Genomic DNA, 19,804 nt, shown 5'->3' with positions numbered 1-19,804 from the left:
AATGTACCGCTAACAAGAGCAAGCGGTCAAGCGGAGTCAAGCAAAAAAGAAAAAAGTTTAATGTTTAAGATAGATTGGCCATAATTAGTTATATCAAATCTACAATATTATTTTTTGAAGTTGTCCACTTTTTTAGGTGATTTGTAGGTGTCTAATTTATGATAAGGTTAATAAGGTTAGTAAATTTAAGCTCATTCAAAGGCTCATATGTTTACAAACCACTGTTGCTATTTTCTTTAAGTCTATTCTCTGTGCCCCCCAGAGAATACACATACCTACACATTTTCCACATAGATGATGTTTAAGCTGATGCTAATCATGAGTGAAATATCACATGCTTAAGCCAGTTTTTGTGTTTACAAACACTGTATAGACAAAAGTACAGGACCACCCACACATTACACCCACAGTAGCTTTTAATTCAGTTCAATTCGGTTTTATTTGTATAGCGCAAAATCACAACAGCAGTTGCCTCAAGGTGATTTGCGCTGTTAAGGTAAAGACTCTACAATAATATAGACAAATCCCAACAATGATGGGCATACGGAAAGGAAAAAATCACTTTTAACAGGAAGAAACCTCCTGGAGAACCAACAACCAGCCTAAGAGCACAGAGAAAGAAAGAGAGACACTTTAATGATCAAACACAAATTGATGTATAAATACAGAGAATGAAAACATGCCAGTGAAGAAAAAACTTTCAAAGCATCATGGGAAGCCCCCACCAGCTGCTACAGTCTATTGCAGCATATACAAGGTTCAGAGTTCACCCGATACAGTCCGAGCTAAAAGTTTAATACAAAAAGGGAAGTTTTAAGACTAATCTTAATATCACAGAGATTACCTGTCTCCTGAATCCTAACTGGGAGAATCCACAGGAGAGGGGCCTGGAAGCTGAAGGCTCAGCCTCCCATTCTACTTTAAAAAACTGCTACAACCATAAATAAGCATGCAGTTTGAAAGCAAAGTGCTCTGTTAGGATAAAATGGTACTATGGGGTATTTAATATCTATCTATCTATCTATCTATCTATCTATCTATCTATCTATCTATCTATCTATCTATCTATCTATCTATCTATCTATCTATCTATCTACCATGATTCCTTGTGCTCCTCCTGGGTTGTTACGGAAGCTTGTGTCTGCTCGGCGCTCTTCTCTCCTTCACCGGTGCTCACGGTGCAGCTACGCCTCCCGCCTGTCTGGGCAGCAGCGGCAGTAGTGTAGTAGTAATCTGCGTGCCGCGTACTCGGCTCGCATTTTGTGTCACCGTGCCACCAGAAGAGGGGCGACAGACTGCTGCGCGTCAAGGGGATACCAGTCATCATCCACACGGTTCAAGCTACATCCCGTTGGGGGCAATGACATTGGCAGCCTGACGTGGGAATTAACGAGAAAACGCAAAAATGACTGTGGACTTTGAAGAATGTATAAAAGATTCGCCCCGATTCAGGTAGGAGCTCCTCTCGGGCACATAGTAGCTTTGCGCAAAAAAAATGGCACACCTTATTTTAGGCTACGGGATTTCTTTTTTCTGAAGGGGGGATAGCACGCTTCGCCCATGCGGAATGTAACAGTGGTATCAACAGGGTAAAATGAAAGGACGTTGAAAGAGCTGGATGGCGATTCTCTATCCATATTTTCTTTATTGCATTTTTATTCATTGATTGTAATTTTCATATGGCATCTTTGTGATACATCAGCTGGATGTGTAATGGTGTGATTTTTATTTTATTTTTATTTTTTAACGTGGGCTGTCTATCAGCCCAGTGCAAATGAGGAGATGAGGGACACCCACTGCCACGCACAATGAGGATCCATATTGCCGAAATGTAAAATTACAAGTGGTTTTCTAGTGATCACATCATTCCCTTAACCTTCTTACAAGGGGCACACATACATTTTGAGGGTATAAGGGGAACACTGAAGTACAGTTTGGGTGCAGTCTTTTCTTTAGTCATACAGAAGGGCATGCAGTCCTCTAATGTGTGTCATTTTGCACAGTGGAGAGGAGAGACCCTTGCAGCAGCTGCAGCAGCACCAACAACAATAGTGGCCCTGGCTTGCAAAGAAGCAGCAGGGAGTGGAGTACACACTCTCTGCAAGAAGGGAGTTTGTATCCTGGGCACAAAGCCAGCTGTGCCTATCCGCTGGAGGTTTGTAGCCTCACTAGGTCCACGTGCCAATCTGGCTGCACTCCTGTACAGGCCAGTGGGGGAGAATAAAAGAAAGCAAGCAACATGTAGGCCAGGAATCCCCTGTTAAATATGCCAGTTAGAGGCGTTGCAGATATGTGGGCATGCCTTCTACTTAGTGTTTTCAACTTAAAGGACCAAATTATGAATTATTTAGTTTGTAGAGAAATAAAAAAATGCCACAGATCGGTTATTAAGTCATCCCCTCTGTATCTCCATGTCAGCATTGGTTGCGTGTTTAGTTGCAGTTCTCTATGTTTGTCATTTTGTTGCTTCCCTCTTGCTCTTCCCCTGTGTCTCCCTCTCACAGTCAGCTCATCTGGTTTCTTCACTGTTGTATATGTCCTCAGAATAATAGTTAGTAAATCAAATGAGAAGGCAGGCAGGGAAATGTAAGAAAGAGGGCGAGGGGAGACGGACATCCAGTTGGCTCCATAAATCTCATGCTGATTTATGGATGATAGATGGCTGAGAGAGAATGCCAGGAAGATAAAGAGAAGCAGAACAGACTCAGAAACTTCCCCTTCTCTCTCCCAGTTCACTGGACGAGTTCCAGACCTGCTGTTTCCTTAGATCATAGGACACACGTCATGTGTATGACTGTAATTGTGATAAAGAAGATGGGGATCATTATTTTGTAAGTGCTGTTTGGACCATAGGATGCCTTCACTTTCATGTCCCTGTTCTCATTATCCATTCATCAGGATAATTTCAGCTGTACTCAGCACGGTTAGTTAAGTCACATGTGGAGCTCAGTTTTATATAACAATGATGCAACATATAGATACTAAAAGAACTACTGGATAAGGGCAGCAGTGCCCAAAGGGCAAATTCATGTGACAAAACTAACAGTGAAAGTGAGGGTGACCCGAGTGACAGTGAGAGGGAGAGACGCTCATCTTGAGGACATCAAGGTTGAGACAGTGTTGCTGTAAGAAGTTTTGAATGAAAACAATGTATGTGTGCTGGTGTTTCACTGAGTGTGTCATAACTTAATCCTAAAGACTGATTTGTTTGAAAAATAAAGTGACAGGTCAGAGTTGCGTGACTAAGCCATCCAATTAAAGATCATCACTGCAGAAATTTCCATTATATTGAAGCGTGTTGTGATCCAGCTGCCTGTCTCCCCCTCCTTGTTGGGTCATTCTGTAGAAACAGAGCAATCCTGTCTATCTTCCCACACACAGGCCTATAACAGCTCACACACACCCTCTCGCTGCAGGTCTTAACTTGTGCCAGCGCTGTCTCTGTGTAAGCATCACTGAGTGAGCAGGAAAGAATTTGGAAAGGTATTCGTGCCGGTGTATTTGTAACACATATTTTTGTTCAGCCTCTCTCTGTATACTGAACTCATCACCAGTGCCCTGCCTCCTATTCACCTGCTCTTTCATTCATTCTTCAACAAAGCATGTGTGGCGTGTAAATCTGCCTATAGTTGGTGGCAATGATTGTTTTAAATCAGATTTCCTGGAGCCACGGCCCTATTACATGTTTGTTTGCCTTCGTTTCAGTATTTCTAATCCCAGCACCACTACTGATTCTTTTATTGGTTGATTGGGGAGAAAAAAGTAGGCCTGCACAGGTTTTCAGTGTCACTGCAACAGATTTATTATCTGTGAGTCAGAGAACAGCGCGGAAAAAGAATAGAAAAAGATCTAAATGTGACTCGGGTGTTCAAAAGCTCCACTGCCAAGTGTTTGTTGTCACTGTATCGCAGGTTGGAACATTGAGAAAACATGCCGGTGTTAAAAAAGAAAAACGCTGATGAGCTTAGAGGTGAACAGTTTAGAACCTGCTACAGCTGAGAAGCATCATCTTGTGCTTGTGGTTTCATTTGATTCAGATGTTCAGTTGCTAAAACCAAGTGACATAAACATAAATGTTTCGAAACAGGTAAAATGACCGTGAATCGGCACTTGTTTTACATGTTCAGTCGCAAAAAGGATGCATAACTCGATCTATTTACAGCATGCATTTTGTCCTTTATTTTACTGTTCTGACAGTGTTGTTGTGATATAAGTGTTAATATTCATATGGGTGGGTGTTAGCTGTTGCCTAGCAACAGCTGCTGTAAGCCAGACAGCTGAGATCTGGGAGAAATGAGGACGGAAAATTTAAGAATGGACGAGGCGAGTGGGCACCGTGAAAGACGTCATCTTCATTTTGATTTTCAGTCACAGAGAATTTTTACTATCAAAGAAGTGTGTGTGAAAGTAAAAAAAACACAACAAATATTACTGGTGTACTTGAGTTTATTACAGTGGAATTGCTGTTGGATGCCTAAATCCAGTGTCAGAGCGCATTTAGGAATAATAGTAAGCTCACGGGAGGTCTGTCTGTGTCATTTGTAAACTGTAAATCAAAATGAGAATACTGAATATGGACTAGTGTTTGTTGACTCCAGCAATGGACGTTTTAGGCCATCGTGTACTGAGAAGCGACTTCTATCCCACGCACAGCGTATACTCAGCATCAAGCTGTCCAGACAGGTTGAGAGAGGGAGTCAATGGCATTTGAAAAGTGGACGCAGCAGATCGAGATGTTCTTTTTGCAAATGTGTCGCACAGACCGAAACTTTATATTTTATTACACAAAACACAAAATACTTTTAGGACAGGGAAAAACCGAAACCTCGTCAAAGCTGCTCAGTCTATAATGTTTAAAACAAAACTAGGGTCCATGTATAATAATTTTCCCATAAGACTGGAGGGATTGTGCTACAGACTGTTGCCAAACCTGCGTGCAAGTTTACCTCATATTTAAATACTCTCTTCAGCTTTCAGGTAGCTGCATGTCATATCCCAGCGTAACAGCTGTTACACACATTCTTAACCTTATTTCAACAGCAGTGTTGCATGTTCAGAACTTAATTTTGGTGATGGCTTCTCGTGGTCTTGCACGTCGTTCTTTGGCTAGCCATCAGTTTGTGGCGTATTCTTTCAAAGCCTTGAACCACAAAGTAGATCCGGCCAGACACGGTGCTTCGGACCTCCCAGCCTACAGGTAAAGGCCCGAGTTCCTCACAGCTCACGCTGGCCAAATCCCGTGGTATTTCACTGACATCCTGGTATTTTGGATCCACAAGAGTCGACATTGAGATGAGAGGGTTGAGTTTCATCAGTTAAAACTTGCACTCTTTGTGACTTGGTTAACAAAGTGCATGCACATACTCTATGGATCTGTTATTTAAATTAATTGCACACTGAGTCATATTATTTTTCTGATAGTTGCAATAAAAAAATGATCTAAAAGGCACCAAAATCACAAAGTCAGACACAAATACCCTAGTTTTTTATGAACATGTGAAAGCTTTAAACAGTGTTATTTCTGCTCTATAGTTGGTTAAGTTGATATTACCTACAGTTTTGAGTGTTTCAGAGTTAACATGGGTAGTAAAAAAGTGTGTTTTTGAGACAACATGAAAACCCCATAGTCTGAGAAAAAGGGTGTGAATGTTTGCTTTAAGCTCCATGGCCATTACGTTATTATATGTCTGGCTGTTTAGAGCTGGAGGAGTTTTATTCAGAAATGAATGTTATTCTAAATCTGTATAGAGAGAGCCCACATGATAATAAATTGCAAAATCGTGGAAGTTCAAAAATATCTCAGGTTTATATAACCTGATGGTGAAGTGGATTTGATAAAAGATTTGATGTGTCTGTATAAAAAGAGGCTTTTAGCTGCCCTTATGTGTGATTTCCTACAATTATTTTTAAAAGCATGTCTCCATTTATTGGCAGATTAAAGTGCTTTTTGATGCTCTAGTTGTCTGTCTGGTGCCCTGGTTTCTTTAACTGTCTGGATTTTTATTCCCTACCTGCATCACCATTACCTCTAATCCTCTCTCTCTCTCTCTCTCTCTCTCTCTCTCTCTCTCTGTCTATTTGAGATACTGGGTGCTTATTGTTAAGAGCCTGTGAAATGTGTAAATATGCGTCATGCTGTCTTTGCTAGTCAGAGGCGGGAAAATAGCTCTGCTGTTGCCAAGAGTGACCAGTAGGCATTGGCAGGTGTAGACAATACCCTTCTCATCTCGGTATCATGCGTGATGGCAGGAGAGATTCATATCTGTCCCCATCAATGGGAAAATACTCAGTAGTTGTTTGAAGAGTGTGCCAGCGGGCAGGTGTCCCAGCAGAGAAAACAGTCGCGTTATTTGCAGAGGTGAACATCACATGGTGACTAACAGCCCAGATGATTTCAGACTGGATGAGAAAATGCATTAAAGGGCTGAATAAGATTACATGTCGGTTCTCACTGGTTCTCACTGATAAACTGCACATGTGCAGATATGATGTTGTCTGGAAAATGTCCCAGGCTTGTACCTGTTTTTAGTTCTAAGCCCAAAAGGACCCTGTCTAACTGCTTGTAACCTATTTTGGAGAAAAACATCTTTGAGAGTCACCGTGACCGTTTGAACCATCAGGAATAAAGCCTCTTTACAACTTTCAGCTTTTGGCAAAATGTTTAAAAAGGCTCCAGACCGCTTGCATTAAGTAGCTGATGTCTAGACATTCGTTCCCAAACACTTTCTCTAATGCATCCGTGTACATGGGAGATGAGCAGAGGAAGAAAGGAAACAGCCTGGCTGGCCTGAATCACTATTCTATTATACACATGCTCTCCATTCATATTAAAATCTAAACGTTTTTCTTTTCCAGCAGTGTTTGCAACCAAATCTGTTGCATTTGAGCTATAATAAAAGGGATTTTCCCTCCAAGATGGTAGTTTGTCTTTTACAAGGTATAGGAAGGTCATGCAGTTACTAATGCTGGACTTGGTCCTACGTGTTGGGAATTTATGTATTTTAAATATCCCCTGTCACTAATCTGTGAGCATACGTTAAAGCTAAAGCACTTTTTTTTTTTTTTTTTTTTTTTTAAATGACATCAGAAACAGCAGTATGCGACATTACGTGATGGCAGAGCTCCAGTTCATCCTTTGTCATTTTTTTTTTTTTTTTTTTTTTTTAAATAAATAGGACAGGGGGAATGAATGAGAGAAAGAGGGGGAGAGAAAGAAAGAAAACCAAAGGGGAGAAGAGACGGTGAGAAGGGGGGGGAAGAGAGAGAGAAAAAAAAAAAAGAACTCCTGGGTCACCTGTATGGAGAAAAAAAAAACAAACAAACAAAAAAAACAAACAGAGGAGACAGCAAACAACAAAGAGTAACATAATAATAGAGAAAACAAAGCACCATCACAATAAACTAGCTAGTCATAGATATCAATATTTACTAAATAATAAACGATATTGTGCAGCACGCAAGATAGACAGCGCACAGTGTGCTTTGAGGCAGCAGCCAAGAAAGCTTTAGTCCGCGTCTGTGAATACCCATGTGTGCATACCTGTGTGGATCAGCATGCTTGCATTCCAAAGGTTTCTCCATGTAATGATCTGCTAGGGAGTGTGGGGGGGCCACAGCCCCGTCCTCCAGGGTGTGAAGCGGGTATGGAGGAGATCAAAACTCCAGACATCCAGAGGCCCCCAGAACACAAGAGACCATGGAAGACCAACAGAGGGGCAGCCGCGCTAAAGCACTTTTTAATCTGTACAATGGAGTCAAATGCAAAAAATATTAAAAACTGCTAAATCTGCTTCAGTTTATGTTATCTTTGCCACTGTGATAAAGGTATGAAGGAATATCAAGGCAGTAATAAATACTTTTCCTTCTTCTTGTGATACTTTATTAATACACTGCGTCCAGAACATGTATCTACTCTAGAGTTAGGCAGCCACCAGAGGATGAGCACACTGCAGTCATTAACGGATGGTCAGCAACAATATTCAGGTAAGCTGTAGTGTTTAAGTGATGTTCAGTTGGTACTAAGTGGTACAAAGTTTGACAAAATATCTATTACACCACCCCGCCCTGATCCTTTGATACGATAAAAGCCACAATGAATCCATATTATTCAAGCCCAGTTCTGACCTGAGCATCTGAAGGTTACAGCGGAAATTGAGACTCATCACATCAGGCAACGTTTTTTAATCTTCTGATGTCAAATTGGTGAGCCCGTGTCAGCTGCATCCACCGTTTCCTGTTCTAAACTAACAGGAGTGGCACCCGGTGTGGTCTGCTGCTGCTGTCGACTTCAAAGTTATACATGTTGTGCATTCAGAGATGTTCCTCTGCATCTGGTTATTCGAGTTATTCCTGCCTTCCTATCAGCTGGAAGCATTCCTTCGACTCTCTTCTGACCTCTGACCTCAGCGAGGCCTTTTCGCCTAGAGAACTGCCGCTCACTGGATAGTTTTTGTTTTTGGAGCATTCTCTGTAAACCCTAGAGATGAGTGGGAAAATCCCAGTAGCTCAGCACTGTCTGAAATGTGATTGGTGGAGTAGACTTTTGTGTTGACAGTTGGACAGATGTCACTAACATAGCGATGTTATGCAGTGTTGTTTAGAACAATAAATGTGAGTATTTTGATTTGAATACAGTTTTGAATATTTGATTAGCCCTGAAAGTGTAATAGGTACATGTGTTGTTGCGCACGTACTGCGTGATATAGCAGCTTTGCTAATACTTTCTTTGCTCTGAAAGGTTCGACCGCAGCAGGTTGAGGATGAAGCAGACGGTGCCATGATGATAAACTCCTAATGATGTTAGTGATTAGATCAGGAAACCCTCACCGGAAAGAAATCCCTTAGCTATATATTGACCTGTTAAACTATTTTAACCTGCAAGTGTTAACAGAAAAAACATGCAGACTGGCAGGGCCATAAAAATATCTCGTAACCCCTGTGAGTTTACATAAATATTTTAGTTCCCCCTGGGTGTGTAAAGGTAGCGTCGGCTGTGAACTGCAGAAAGCTGGCCGGTCTTGTCAGAAGCTTCACAAACTGTTGTTACAACTTAGGAGGAGTGCAGTTTGTGGCAGCGTGGTCTCGATGTATTGTCTAACCCTCTGACAGAGTGATATGAAGTGCTCTTTTTATTGCATCGAAAGACATCAGGTGAACGAAGAGGGCAACCCCGCCTCAGTTGTTTTGCATGTGCGCCTTGAATAGGTGCCCTTACGTGACTCCAGATTTAAAAAAGCGCACTGCGCATTGCATATGATGTGAAAAAGGCGATGCCCCCATTTGCCACCTGCAGATGTTTGCTGTGTTCAGAAATGTTGTAGCCAGTAATACTGTTCCTGTTTTTGTTTTAGGAACAGAGTTGTTGACATCCATCGACTTAGAAGCAGCGTTTCTGCTCTTGCAGCATTTTGTTTGTTTGCTTGGAAACATACTGTGCACAGATCGCAGCTGCTGCTCTGCTCACAAATCTGGTATTCCCGCTCTGTTTTGCTCTTACACGAGACTCGGTGTTTGCAAACGTGCAGGATCCGATTCTTTATTTCAGAGGAGCATAGAAGGATGGAAATCAGTAGCGATAATGATAATGATAGGCACTTGAATGGCTTCTGTACTGTGTGGTTTTCATTCTTCTTATCGGATTTGCATTTGTGTCGCACGTGTGTGTCTGCCTCCCGGCCAGCATGTTGGCAAATCACATCATCTCATATTCCTCTTTCTGCCACCGTGCCAAGCACACAGAAGTTGGGCATGTTCATGAGAACATGGGCCCATCACGTGGACACATCCAGTGAATCCACGGAGTGCATGCGCTGCTGGGGGACCTATATGAAATAGGATTATCAGTAAACACACTCTGATTAAATCAGCTGGATAGCCTACAGACCCCGTTAAAGCTCACACACTATCAGCCTCATACCCTGAGAAGCTTTAATACAATTTTCCTTTCTGTAGTGTGAGGGATGAAGAATTACACAAGTACTGTTGACAAACTGCAGTTTAAAGGACTTGCAAGCCTTGGGTCAGAGTACTTCTATGTCCCACTGAAAACTTTTTATAAAACCAATTCACAATGCAGTGGCTTTCATTTTAAGAGGCGTCTCCATGGTTGCCGAGATCATAATGGATGTTGTACAGGAGGATGCTTTAACCGCAGCGCAGTCCTGAATATTCGCAATTCGAATCAAGCAGGTGCAAGGCAGCTCATTTTAGCTCACCGTCCTCAATTTTAAACTTTGTCAGTTATGTATTTTATCCCATAATATAACGTTATCGATTTTCGATTGAGGCGATTTTACAAGTTTGCTCGGCTAACGTAGCATGGTGGCGCATGAGATGAACCCTCTTGTTTGTAGTATTCCCAGAGTATTTTAATTTATTTAATAAAATATTGATATTTGTCCCTGAAATATCGTGATACTATGCTTTATTACTGTGTTTAACATACAGTACAACTCTGCACACAAATATCAGGAGAAAGAAAAGATCACATTAAGATCTCTTCGTGGTCCAGCTTACTTCTCCTGACATCTTTCATTTTCTAAATGCCCTCCTGACTCTCGTCTAAAACACAAATTTGACTGAGTTACAAACTGAACTCTAATCCTGATAAAACGCAGAGAAACACAGGCACTAACTATTGTAACCCCCGCATTGATTAAGCTGCATCTTAATTCCAGCTCAGTGGATGTGACAGTCAAACAGGCTTTTTCTATAAACTAGAATCCCAAAGTGTAATTATTAATTCTTTGTCTTTGGAAAATAATGCCAATCAAAGTCATAGTTTCATAATGACTGCGACTTGCAGTTTATTTTGGTCCAGAGAGTAATTACCCAGATCAGAGCCTGGGCAGCTGTGATTGAGCAAGTCGTGATTCATGGGAGAGCTTTAGCAGATTCTCATTTAATCTGGATGACTATAAAGCGCCACTTTAAGGTTTCAATTTTGCATTTATAGAGCGACTAAGTCTAACAGGCGGTTGATTTAAAGATGTGGCGATCAACAGCGTCAGCACAGACAACATGAATCATTTGAAAACATCCTTTTGACAAAGTCTGATTTGTGGCAGATGTGTTGGTTTCATCGGAGTCGAGGGTCACTCCTGTCGTGAGTAAGAAGAGTGAAAAATGTGGCACAAATCAGACCTTCTCACGTCTTTCATGCTGTGTCATGGTTTATTGTGAGTAACCTCTCTGTGTAATCATTCAGTCCCACTAAGATCAGCATTTGGTGTGGGAGTTTGTGCAAATGCTGCCAAGGCCTCTTGAAACTCAAATCAAAACTATTAAGTAAATTGGCGTCGTCTTGTTCCTGGGTTTCTTTCTTCATGTTGGTATTACAAGTTGTTTTCCCAGCAAGAAGCATTTGTCTATCCTTTGGCATCCCCTGCAGTTTAAAAAATACATCTCAAGTGAGGCAAAATATGTGTTTAGACTCTTCCAGAATCAAAACACAGCTTGCTAGTTTTATGTGTTATGGTAGTTACTTGGGGGGTGGAGTTGTTAACCAAACACACAGACTGACTTTTGGTTTAACTGGAAGTCATGTTTGAAGAGAGTTCACAATGCAGGAAGTCATTAAATCACATAAGGGGGAAACCAGCTTCACCGCTTATGTGTAGTTTCTGGAATGCATTTGTGTTTTCCAGACTTTTTGTGCAGAAAGCTACACATGAAACCTTGGGGCACTGTATATGTTTGGACAGACGCATGTAGCTGTACAAACATGCACATTAAAGACAGAATCTGGCACCACAATGTGACACGACAAGGTGATTTTCTGCAGGGTTAAAGGGTCAGTGGTTTCTCACACTTCAAATCAACATTTTGTCTCCAAGATACTTGAAATAATAAAAGTGGTCTTAAAATTGTGTTTTTTGTACAGAAAGAAATAAAACGTTTGACTTCGTGGTGGCTTTCTGTGTGCCAGGAGGTTTTATACACAGTTTTGCATTTTTTTTAATACACTGCAGTTGAAATAGCCATACATGTTTTTTTTTCCTCAACTTGAAAACATTTTTTAAGCCAGGATAAACCACTTAACAACTTCCATAGGATTTAAAGGCTAGTCTTCACTGTTTACATCCTGTTGAGGGGACTCGCATCGAAACCTAAGAGCCTGTTCCACAAGACTGTCGACGCAGTCGGTCTTCCGATGTTTATCCGTCTATAATTCTGGATCGTAGCTAGCCAAAGAAATCGACGCCTCTGACGTCGGCAAGACTAATTCTTGTGTTAAAAATAGAAATTTAAGCTACAAGTGCGTGTTTGTCGTCTACACGCAATGTGGGAATTATCTGGTGTCGCGGGGCTCCGTGCCTTCGATAAACAGCCCAACTGGTTCAACCAAGTGGTGGCCAAAAGACAGGAAGGGAGAGAAAAGAGTTGGGAAATCTTTGTGTGCACACCCACCAGTTGTCTTGTTGTGGTTGCACTCCTCTTCTTCACCTTTATCCATCTTTTTCCTCACTGTACTCTCTCCTCCAGCCTCCTATATTGGCAGTGTGCAGAGTGGATATGAATCAGTGACAGCGCAGCAGCAGCAACACTGACTGAGTTTCAGTATGCTGCCTAAGTCTGTTTTTGCTCTGGTTCTAGTTAAAAGATGGGAATGTAGCATGACTGGAAGGATGATCGATGACTAAACATACAGGGGCAATGACTGATGGGCGGATGTTTGTAGTGGAGGGGGAATATAGAGGAAGAAAGATGGTCCAAAGGGATGGAGTGCACCCAGAGGAAGAAAGACAAAAAAAAATGGAGACAGATTAATGGCAGCACATACAGACACATAACCGTGTATAAAAACCCACTGTGGTAAAATTTCCCAGAAAAGTATCTTAAAGACACAGAGGACAGCTTCCTTAGGCTGACAAATGATACAGTCTCACAATCATCCTGTTCAAACTGGAATAGAAGGTGTTTGTGTTTGCACGTCTCGCTCTTACATCTGGGGTCCACTTGAGCAGCTGGTTCAGATTTGGCCCAACTTTCTCTGCCTTGGTTTTAATTGTACACACTTGGCTTTATGAACAGTAGTTTTCTTTTGCGTCAGATTATTAGTTTATACTTTGATAGGCTGTTTGTCCTTCCTGTTTACTCTCATGTCTTACTCAGCCCTCACGCTCTTCCTCCACCCACAATCCTGCTGTCCCTCACACCAAATGTGTCAAAATTTTAGACCACCGATACAAATTTCCGGTGCCTTTAGTAAATAGCACAATTCACATAGTTAAGATTTTTTTTTTCCTTCTTCTTACTCTTCAATCTCAGCTACAGTCTGTTGAGACATGCATATCTGACCATTTCTATCAGGTTGTTGATGCTGGCTTGCCGTGTGTTTGGTGCCCCACCAGCCCCAATCCTCGCTGAATCCGTACACCCCTGCAGTGCTGAAACCACAAGTGTGATTGACAAGCCAGTCTTGAGGGACATGAAAAGAAACCGGAACACCTTTTGCTCTTTCTTGGACACTGATGGATTCCCTAGTCATGTTTCCCATCTTTACATTCTTCAGCCTGCATCCGTGCCTGAAATCCCTGAGGAATTCCTCAGGGATTTCCAAATGAAAATATTCCCATCTGCCATGTCAGCAGTCCCACAGTTTCTTGGATTCATAAATCCCACTCCTACAAAGTCACATAAGCATGCACTCTTTCACGAACAGAGTGGTTCTTTCCATTTGTTCAGTGGTTTGCCCACCGCGTACAAGGGTCAAGAAAAAAAAATCACAACAGCTGAACCACATTCATCAAATTATAATGGCAATTGATCTTAAAGCAGGCAGGAAGGAAGGAAGACCGTGTCATAGATTGCTTTGGTATGAGGGTGTAGGGATATGGTGGGTATGTGTGTGTGTGCATATGTCACATAGACAGATGTAGCTAGCTGAACAGGGTGGTTCTGTCAGAGAGATCTGGCCTGGAGAGCAGGAAGATTAAGGTTCAGCTCGATATGAAACAAGCGTAACCAGAAGTTTCATGGTGATGGCAACTTGCAGTCTACTTTGTACTAGAGTGTAGAAAACCAGATTAGAGTAAAAGCTTCACTTTGACTGCAGCCAAGCACCGTTTTCTCCCACAGTTTCTGAAACCACATCACATAAAAACTAGCTTTGTTAAGTTAAAGTATTCGATAATTACTGCTGACAATTTTTGAGGTCTAACTCGGGCCAGTCATATAATTAAATTTCATAAATGTTATGTCACCCTACTGCAGTCAAAATGCTCGCATCACAACAAGTCAGCTACATGGGAGCAGATAAGCGATGATCTTAGCTGATCTGTTCATTGTAAAATATTAAGCTCTGAACTGGAAGCATCAGCTGCGTCAGAAGTCCATGTGTATTTACTACCTCATTACCAACATGTTAACATTTGATTTGTAAAATATAATTCATAAATCTTTCTAGCACTGAGCTTTATAGGTGAAACCACAACACTTCACTTGCATACTCACGCTGTCTGGCCCAGATTTGTTTCTCTTGCTGTCTCAATGAGCGAGGCTCTTGCGTAAGACCACCCCGAGCGTTAATGTAAACCTGTCTCTTCATTCTGTCTCACCCAGTGGACTTTCCCTCCACTTCATATCCTGCTGCACTTCAGCAATCGACGATTTAATAATGCAGTCGTGTGAGGTGTTGTAATCTTGTTTTCTCGACCGCCGTCGTAGTCTTGGATAAGGACAATGCTTTGGTAGTCCGGTATTAGCAACAACAACAACAACAACAAAAATCTGGCCTTGTGGTTTTGCTGTTGCTTCATTTGGAGATAATGGCTATAATTTGGAGTGAAAGAAAAACGCTGGCCATTTGGAATTACAGTGACAGAATTTGTTCAACAGTGTTCATTAGATGCATAAATGTTTACCCCAAACTAAATTTGTCTGGTCTGTGAGCTCACTTTGTCTGTGGTGCGCCTTCAGCGGATTCCATTCCCATCTTTACGTCGCACATACACACACGCGATTGTTTGTGTGCATGTGAGAGAGTTATTTAACAGCTTGTTGACTGGTCATTGGGAATTTGGAGAGTATGGCTGATTCAAGTTTCCGAGTGGGTAACCGTGGGTGCTTTCTCACATGTTAGCGCATGATAACGGATCCTCTGCCGCTTGTTTTAGGTGAGGGTGCAGGACCATCCAGTGGTAAATTTTCTACACATACCCTGTACCAGCTCTATTTTAATATGGGCTTATTTGGATATTGCGTGTGAAGGTTTGGACAGGTTAACCTGATCTATGTTTTAAGATTTACAGTCTCACATGCAGCTCCTTGCAGCGCACGTGTGAAACCAACTCATGACTTTGTCAAGACTGAGGTCATCAGTGTTTGCTGACAGGCTCCAGTGATGTAAGAAATAATAATCTCTGTAGGTAAACAAAACTCTGACAAGTCATTTCACAGTCAATTCAGCTTGAAAGCTGAAGGTCGATCAGATATAGCCAAACAATAAATGCTGATGTGCTTGGAATAGCAGCAGCAGCTACTCAAACTGCAGCAGACGAATGAGAACTCTGTCATTCAGTTACTTTTGCCATAAATAAACTTCTAATCTGTGCATGTTCTGTGAGCCCAATCGCACTTTATAATTACAGTATGCTGAAAGACATCCCAGCACAAATTGGTTTAAAAGCATAATATTTCCTGGACTGGTAGCCAATGTGTCACAGAGTTCATGTAGGGGAAGCCTGACTCCTGAGCGTGACCCCCTTCCATTTAACTGAACTGCTTTTGTTTTGTTTTTTTAGCACTATTGGCTCAGACCAAGAAGGTCCTGAGTTTGAATCCACCATCTGTTCAAGGCCTTTCAGTTTGCATGTTTGCTTTTTCTCTGTTGGTTCTCGAGCTTTCTCCCACAGTCCAAAGACATGCAGTGCGGTTCCGTTAATTGGTGATTCTAAATTGCCCTTAAGCAAATTAAGGGATGGTTGTTTGTCTCTCTGTGTTAGCCCTGCAACTGACTGGCGACCTGTCCAGAGTGAACCCCGCCTTTCACCCTATGCCAACTGGGATGGGCTCCAGCCCTGGATAAGAACTGGATAAGCAGAAGAAAATGGATGATTTTGTTTTTTAGGAATAATTAAAAATGCAAGCAGGTGGAGTAGAGTAACAACACGAAGATAACAGCATAACTTTAAAATGTTTTCTCTTCCAAAATATCTTTATGCATGACACTAGGATACAGTAACCTACCACAGGAGTCCTGTATATCCAGTCAGAGTACATCAATGTACTGTAGCTAAAGCAAGGAAACTAAAACCCGACCTGGCGGTATTTTTTTGGAAAAGATCGACTTGAGTGAGATGAACATTGTCAGATGATCATTGCCGACCTTCTTGGGGTGTTTGGCAGTGACAGACCGTTCTTAAATGGATAAAAGTGTAAATCTGTGGTTGTTTCCTCTTTGGCACATCTGACTTTTGTGTCAGCAGCAGCCTTATTCCGCTGATGTTCGGCCAGAGCTGCCAAAGATAACAGTGGGAAAGCAGTTTCTTGTGCAGAGCTGAGTTATTTCCTCTTTTGCACAACTGTTTCAAAGAGGCATCTCCTCTCTCTCACACATGGTCTCAATAAAATGCACACACGTGCATGCAGAGCCATAAATAAACACCTTAGCTTAGAGCATAAATGTGTTTCTGTAAGTGTGGGAAGCAAGATGTGATCAGATATTCCCACAAGTTATCACACTGCTTTACCTGACAGTGCTTTACCTGGTGATCAAGTGGGGAAAAACCTAAACATTGTGCTTGAAGGAATTCATGTACAAGTGAGCTTTTCTGGCAAAAGTGTGCTGGAGCTCGTTGATTCAGGCCCAAGACTGATACTGTATGTCTCACTGTGTGTTGTGATGATGTCACTCTACTAGCCAATAGATACAGAGTGCATAAGTGCAAACAAAAATATCAGCTAAGACCAAAATATTTTGAATGCTGAGTTCAGTTGCAATTGCCACACCCAGATCTGATTACTGCCAGACCTCTTCAATCAAGAAATCGCTCAAGCAGAACCTGTCTGACAAAGTGACTTGGCTAAAAGATCTTAAAAAGCAACAGATCATGCCATGATCAAAATAAACTGAACAACTGATGAGCCTTTGACAGCCTGTAAAGTGTTATAAAGCCATTTCTAAGGCTTTGGGACTTCAGTGAACCACAGCGAGAGCCATTATCCACAAATTGAGAAAATATGGATCAGCATTGAACCTTCCCTGGAGTGACCGGTCTACCAAAATTAGTCCAAGAGCACGTTGACGACTCACACAGGAGGTCACAAAAGAACCCAAAACAAGATCTAAAGTACTGCAGACCTCACTTGTCTCAGTTAAGGTCAGAGCTCATGATTGAACAATAAGAAAGAGATGGCATCCATGGGAGAGCTCCAAGGAGAAAACCACTGCTGACCAAAAACAGGACAAAGTTTCGTCTCACATTTGCCAAAAACAGTCTTGATGATAAAGACTTTTGGAGAAAAATTCTGTGAACTGACGAGACAAAAGCTGAACTTTTTGAAAGGGTTGAGTTCTGTTACATCTGGTGTAAAACTAACAGAGTATTTCATAAAAAGAGCATCGTACCAACAGTCAGACATGGTGGTGGTAGTGTGACGGTCTGGGGCTGTTGTGCTACTTCAGGACCTGACGACTTGCCATAATTGATGGAACCATGAAAGCTGCTCTCTGCCAGAAAATCCTGTCTGACCATCCGTTTGTCCCGTAATGCTAAAGCTCACTTGGCTTATGCAGCAAGACAACGATCGTTAAAAAATGGCTTAAGAAACAAAGAAACAAAAAAACCAAAGGTTTTGGAGTGGCCAGGTCAGACTGGACTGGAATTCTATCCAACATCCTTTGGCATGACCTTAAGCAGGCCTTTTGTGCTATGCGTGGCTTATCCATACATACCTACAAGCATGTGTGTGTGCATTTCTGGGGTGGAACAAAAAGCAAGCCTTATCAATGCCAAACATTCATTAAGAATGGAATTATCTGTTGCCCTGTGGAACAAAAACAGACTCTTTGTGTTTAACAAAGCCCAAGGAAGGAATGCACACTTAGCTTACCTGTAAGCCTCTCTGTATCCGTCAGTTAATATCTGTATTGTTTCTTCTACCGTTGAATATAAATATTATACAACCCAGATTAGCACAGTTAGGGCTGACTTTTTTTCTTTGTTACATAATAGTTTCTACATCCTGTGTATTTGATAACACAAACATCAAGCATTTTTTACATTTGCATTAACTTGCATTTACAGGAGTGGAGGCTTTTTCCACAGTCTTAATGTACTCCATCTGTTTTGATTTACAGTAAAGTTCTAAATGTCAATGTCCACTTTCATTCTGATTTAGTTTCTTTTTTTGGACTTCAGCTCCAGGCAAGTGGGGGATGTGATACAGATCCTGGTTAGTCACTGGTTAGTCATCACAGCAGCATGATATCAGTTGATGCTGTAACTGTGCAGTGAAAATATGTTTTACAGTAGAAAAACTGGGGTTTCACAATTCATTAGTGTGTTTAGGCAACAGAAAGCTGTATTAGACAGGTAGGTTTAATGTTGTAGCTGAGCAGTAAGGCTAATGCAGGTGCCTGGTTTCAAGTCCTCCCCAGGCCATTTCATGGGTTTCATTCAAGTCGCTCTCTATTAGCAATAATGACTACACCCTAGAGCAGGGCGATATGACCAAAAATATTTATCACGATATACATTTAAAAATTTGCTATAACGATATAACTGACAATATAATTGACACCAGACAAAATACTTTACAACTCCACAACTTTATTAGTGCAAAAAAAACCCATCAATGTATTTTCACTTAAACAAGCAGCTGTTTTTTATGTGCATTAAAGTTATATAAAAATTTAACAGTGCAAATTCCTCGCTGACAGTTTAACCAAAAGGCATTTCAGTGGAAACTGGCATACATATCCTCAGCATAACCATGTATAATATGCACAAAACTTAAAAAGAGGTTATACACACACAATACGGTAATATTATGTTTAAGCGCAGTACGTATCACTCCGCCTACGATAGCCGTAATGCTCCGACAATCCATCAAGCGGTGCGGCTTCGTAGCTCAGCAAAGTCGTACTGAAACATTTGACAGATTTTCGAGCGCCGTGCACATAAAATCGTTTCGAGGTCAGTAAACACAACCAGAGTTCATACATAAGGCACACGGGATTATAAGGGGCTCTGTCGACTTTCAGAAAAATCAAAGGATTGATTTTAAGTGCGCCGTATTTTCCAAACAATACGGTAATACCGGCCCGCTAGCATGCGCTACCAAAAATAGTGCTTTGTTGTGTATCTGACGGACGAAAGCTAAACCAGTTCCACACCACTGAAGCTGCAGCATTTTTACAAACCAGTTTTGGTTCATCCGTTTCATTTTACGAAGCTTACTGGAAAAACGACTTAAACCTGTTGGTTAAATCTTTGACTTTAGTTAAAAAGAAAAAGGCTGCTTTTTTTGTTTCCTTTATGGGAGATTTTGATTTAGTGAGTTAATAACCTGTTAAATTATGTGACCCCATCTTTATATTTTATTTTCACTATGTATGAAAGTTGCTAATATGTAAGAAATATCTGTTCTCTGAATCTGTAATATATTGTGCATTTTGTTTGTATGTTTATATTACTAATAAAAAAATAAAATAAAAAAAGTTTCATTTTATGATCCGCTTTCGCTCTTCTCATTCTGCGTCGCCGCAATGTGCGTATGTAAACAAAGGCACTGCGCATGCGCTTTTTACCCATATTCTATCGCGATATTTCATTTTCCTATCGTTGCCCAAAATTACACC

The 19,804-nt window shown here is 41.3% G+C and overlaps 1 protein-coding gene across 1 annotated transcript in view; it reads left to right on the top strand.

The window, feature by feature from the left end:
* Nucleotides 1–1,201: 1,201 nt before the first annotated feature.
* Nucleotides 1,202–19,804, top strand: part of LOC308401952 (arf-GAP with coiled-coil, ANK repeat and PH domain-containing protein 3-like) — a 54,980-nt gene continuing 36,377 nt past the window's right edge. Inside the window, exon 1 of the mRNA XM_080890426.1 lies at nucleotides 1,202–1,452. Coding sequence (XP_080746552.1) covers nucleotides 1,406–1,452 — 47 coding nt within the window. The 5' untranslated portion in view covers nucleotides 1,202–1,405. The remainder of the gene's footprint in view (nucleotides 1,453–19,804) is intronic.

This window comes from Rhamphochromis sp. 'chilingali', assembly GCF_963969265.1.
Source record: "Rhamphochromis sp. 'chilingali' genome assembly, chromosome: 9".
Classification (NCBI taxonomy): domain Eukaryota; kingdom Metazoa; phylum Chordata; class Actinopteri; order Cichliformes; family Cichlidae; genus Rhamphochromis; species Rhamphochromis sp. 'chilingali'.
Note: the sequence above shows the minus strand (reverse complement) of the source record. Positions and strands in the feature narration are given on the sequence as shown.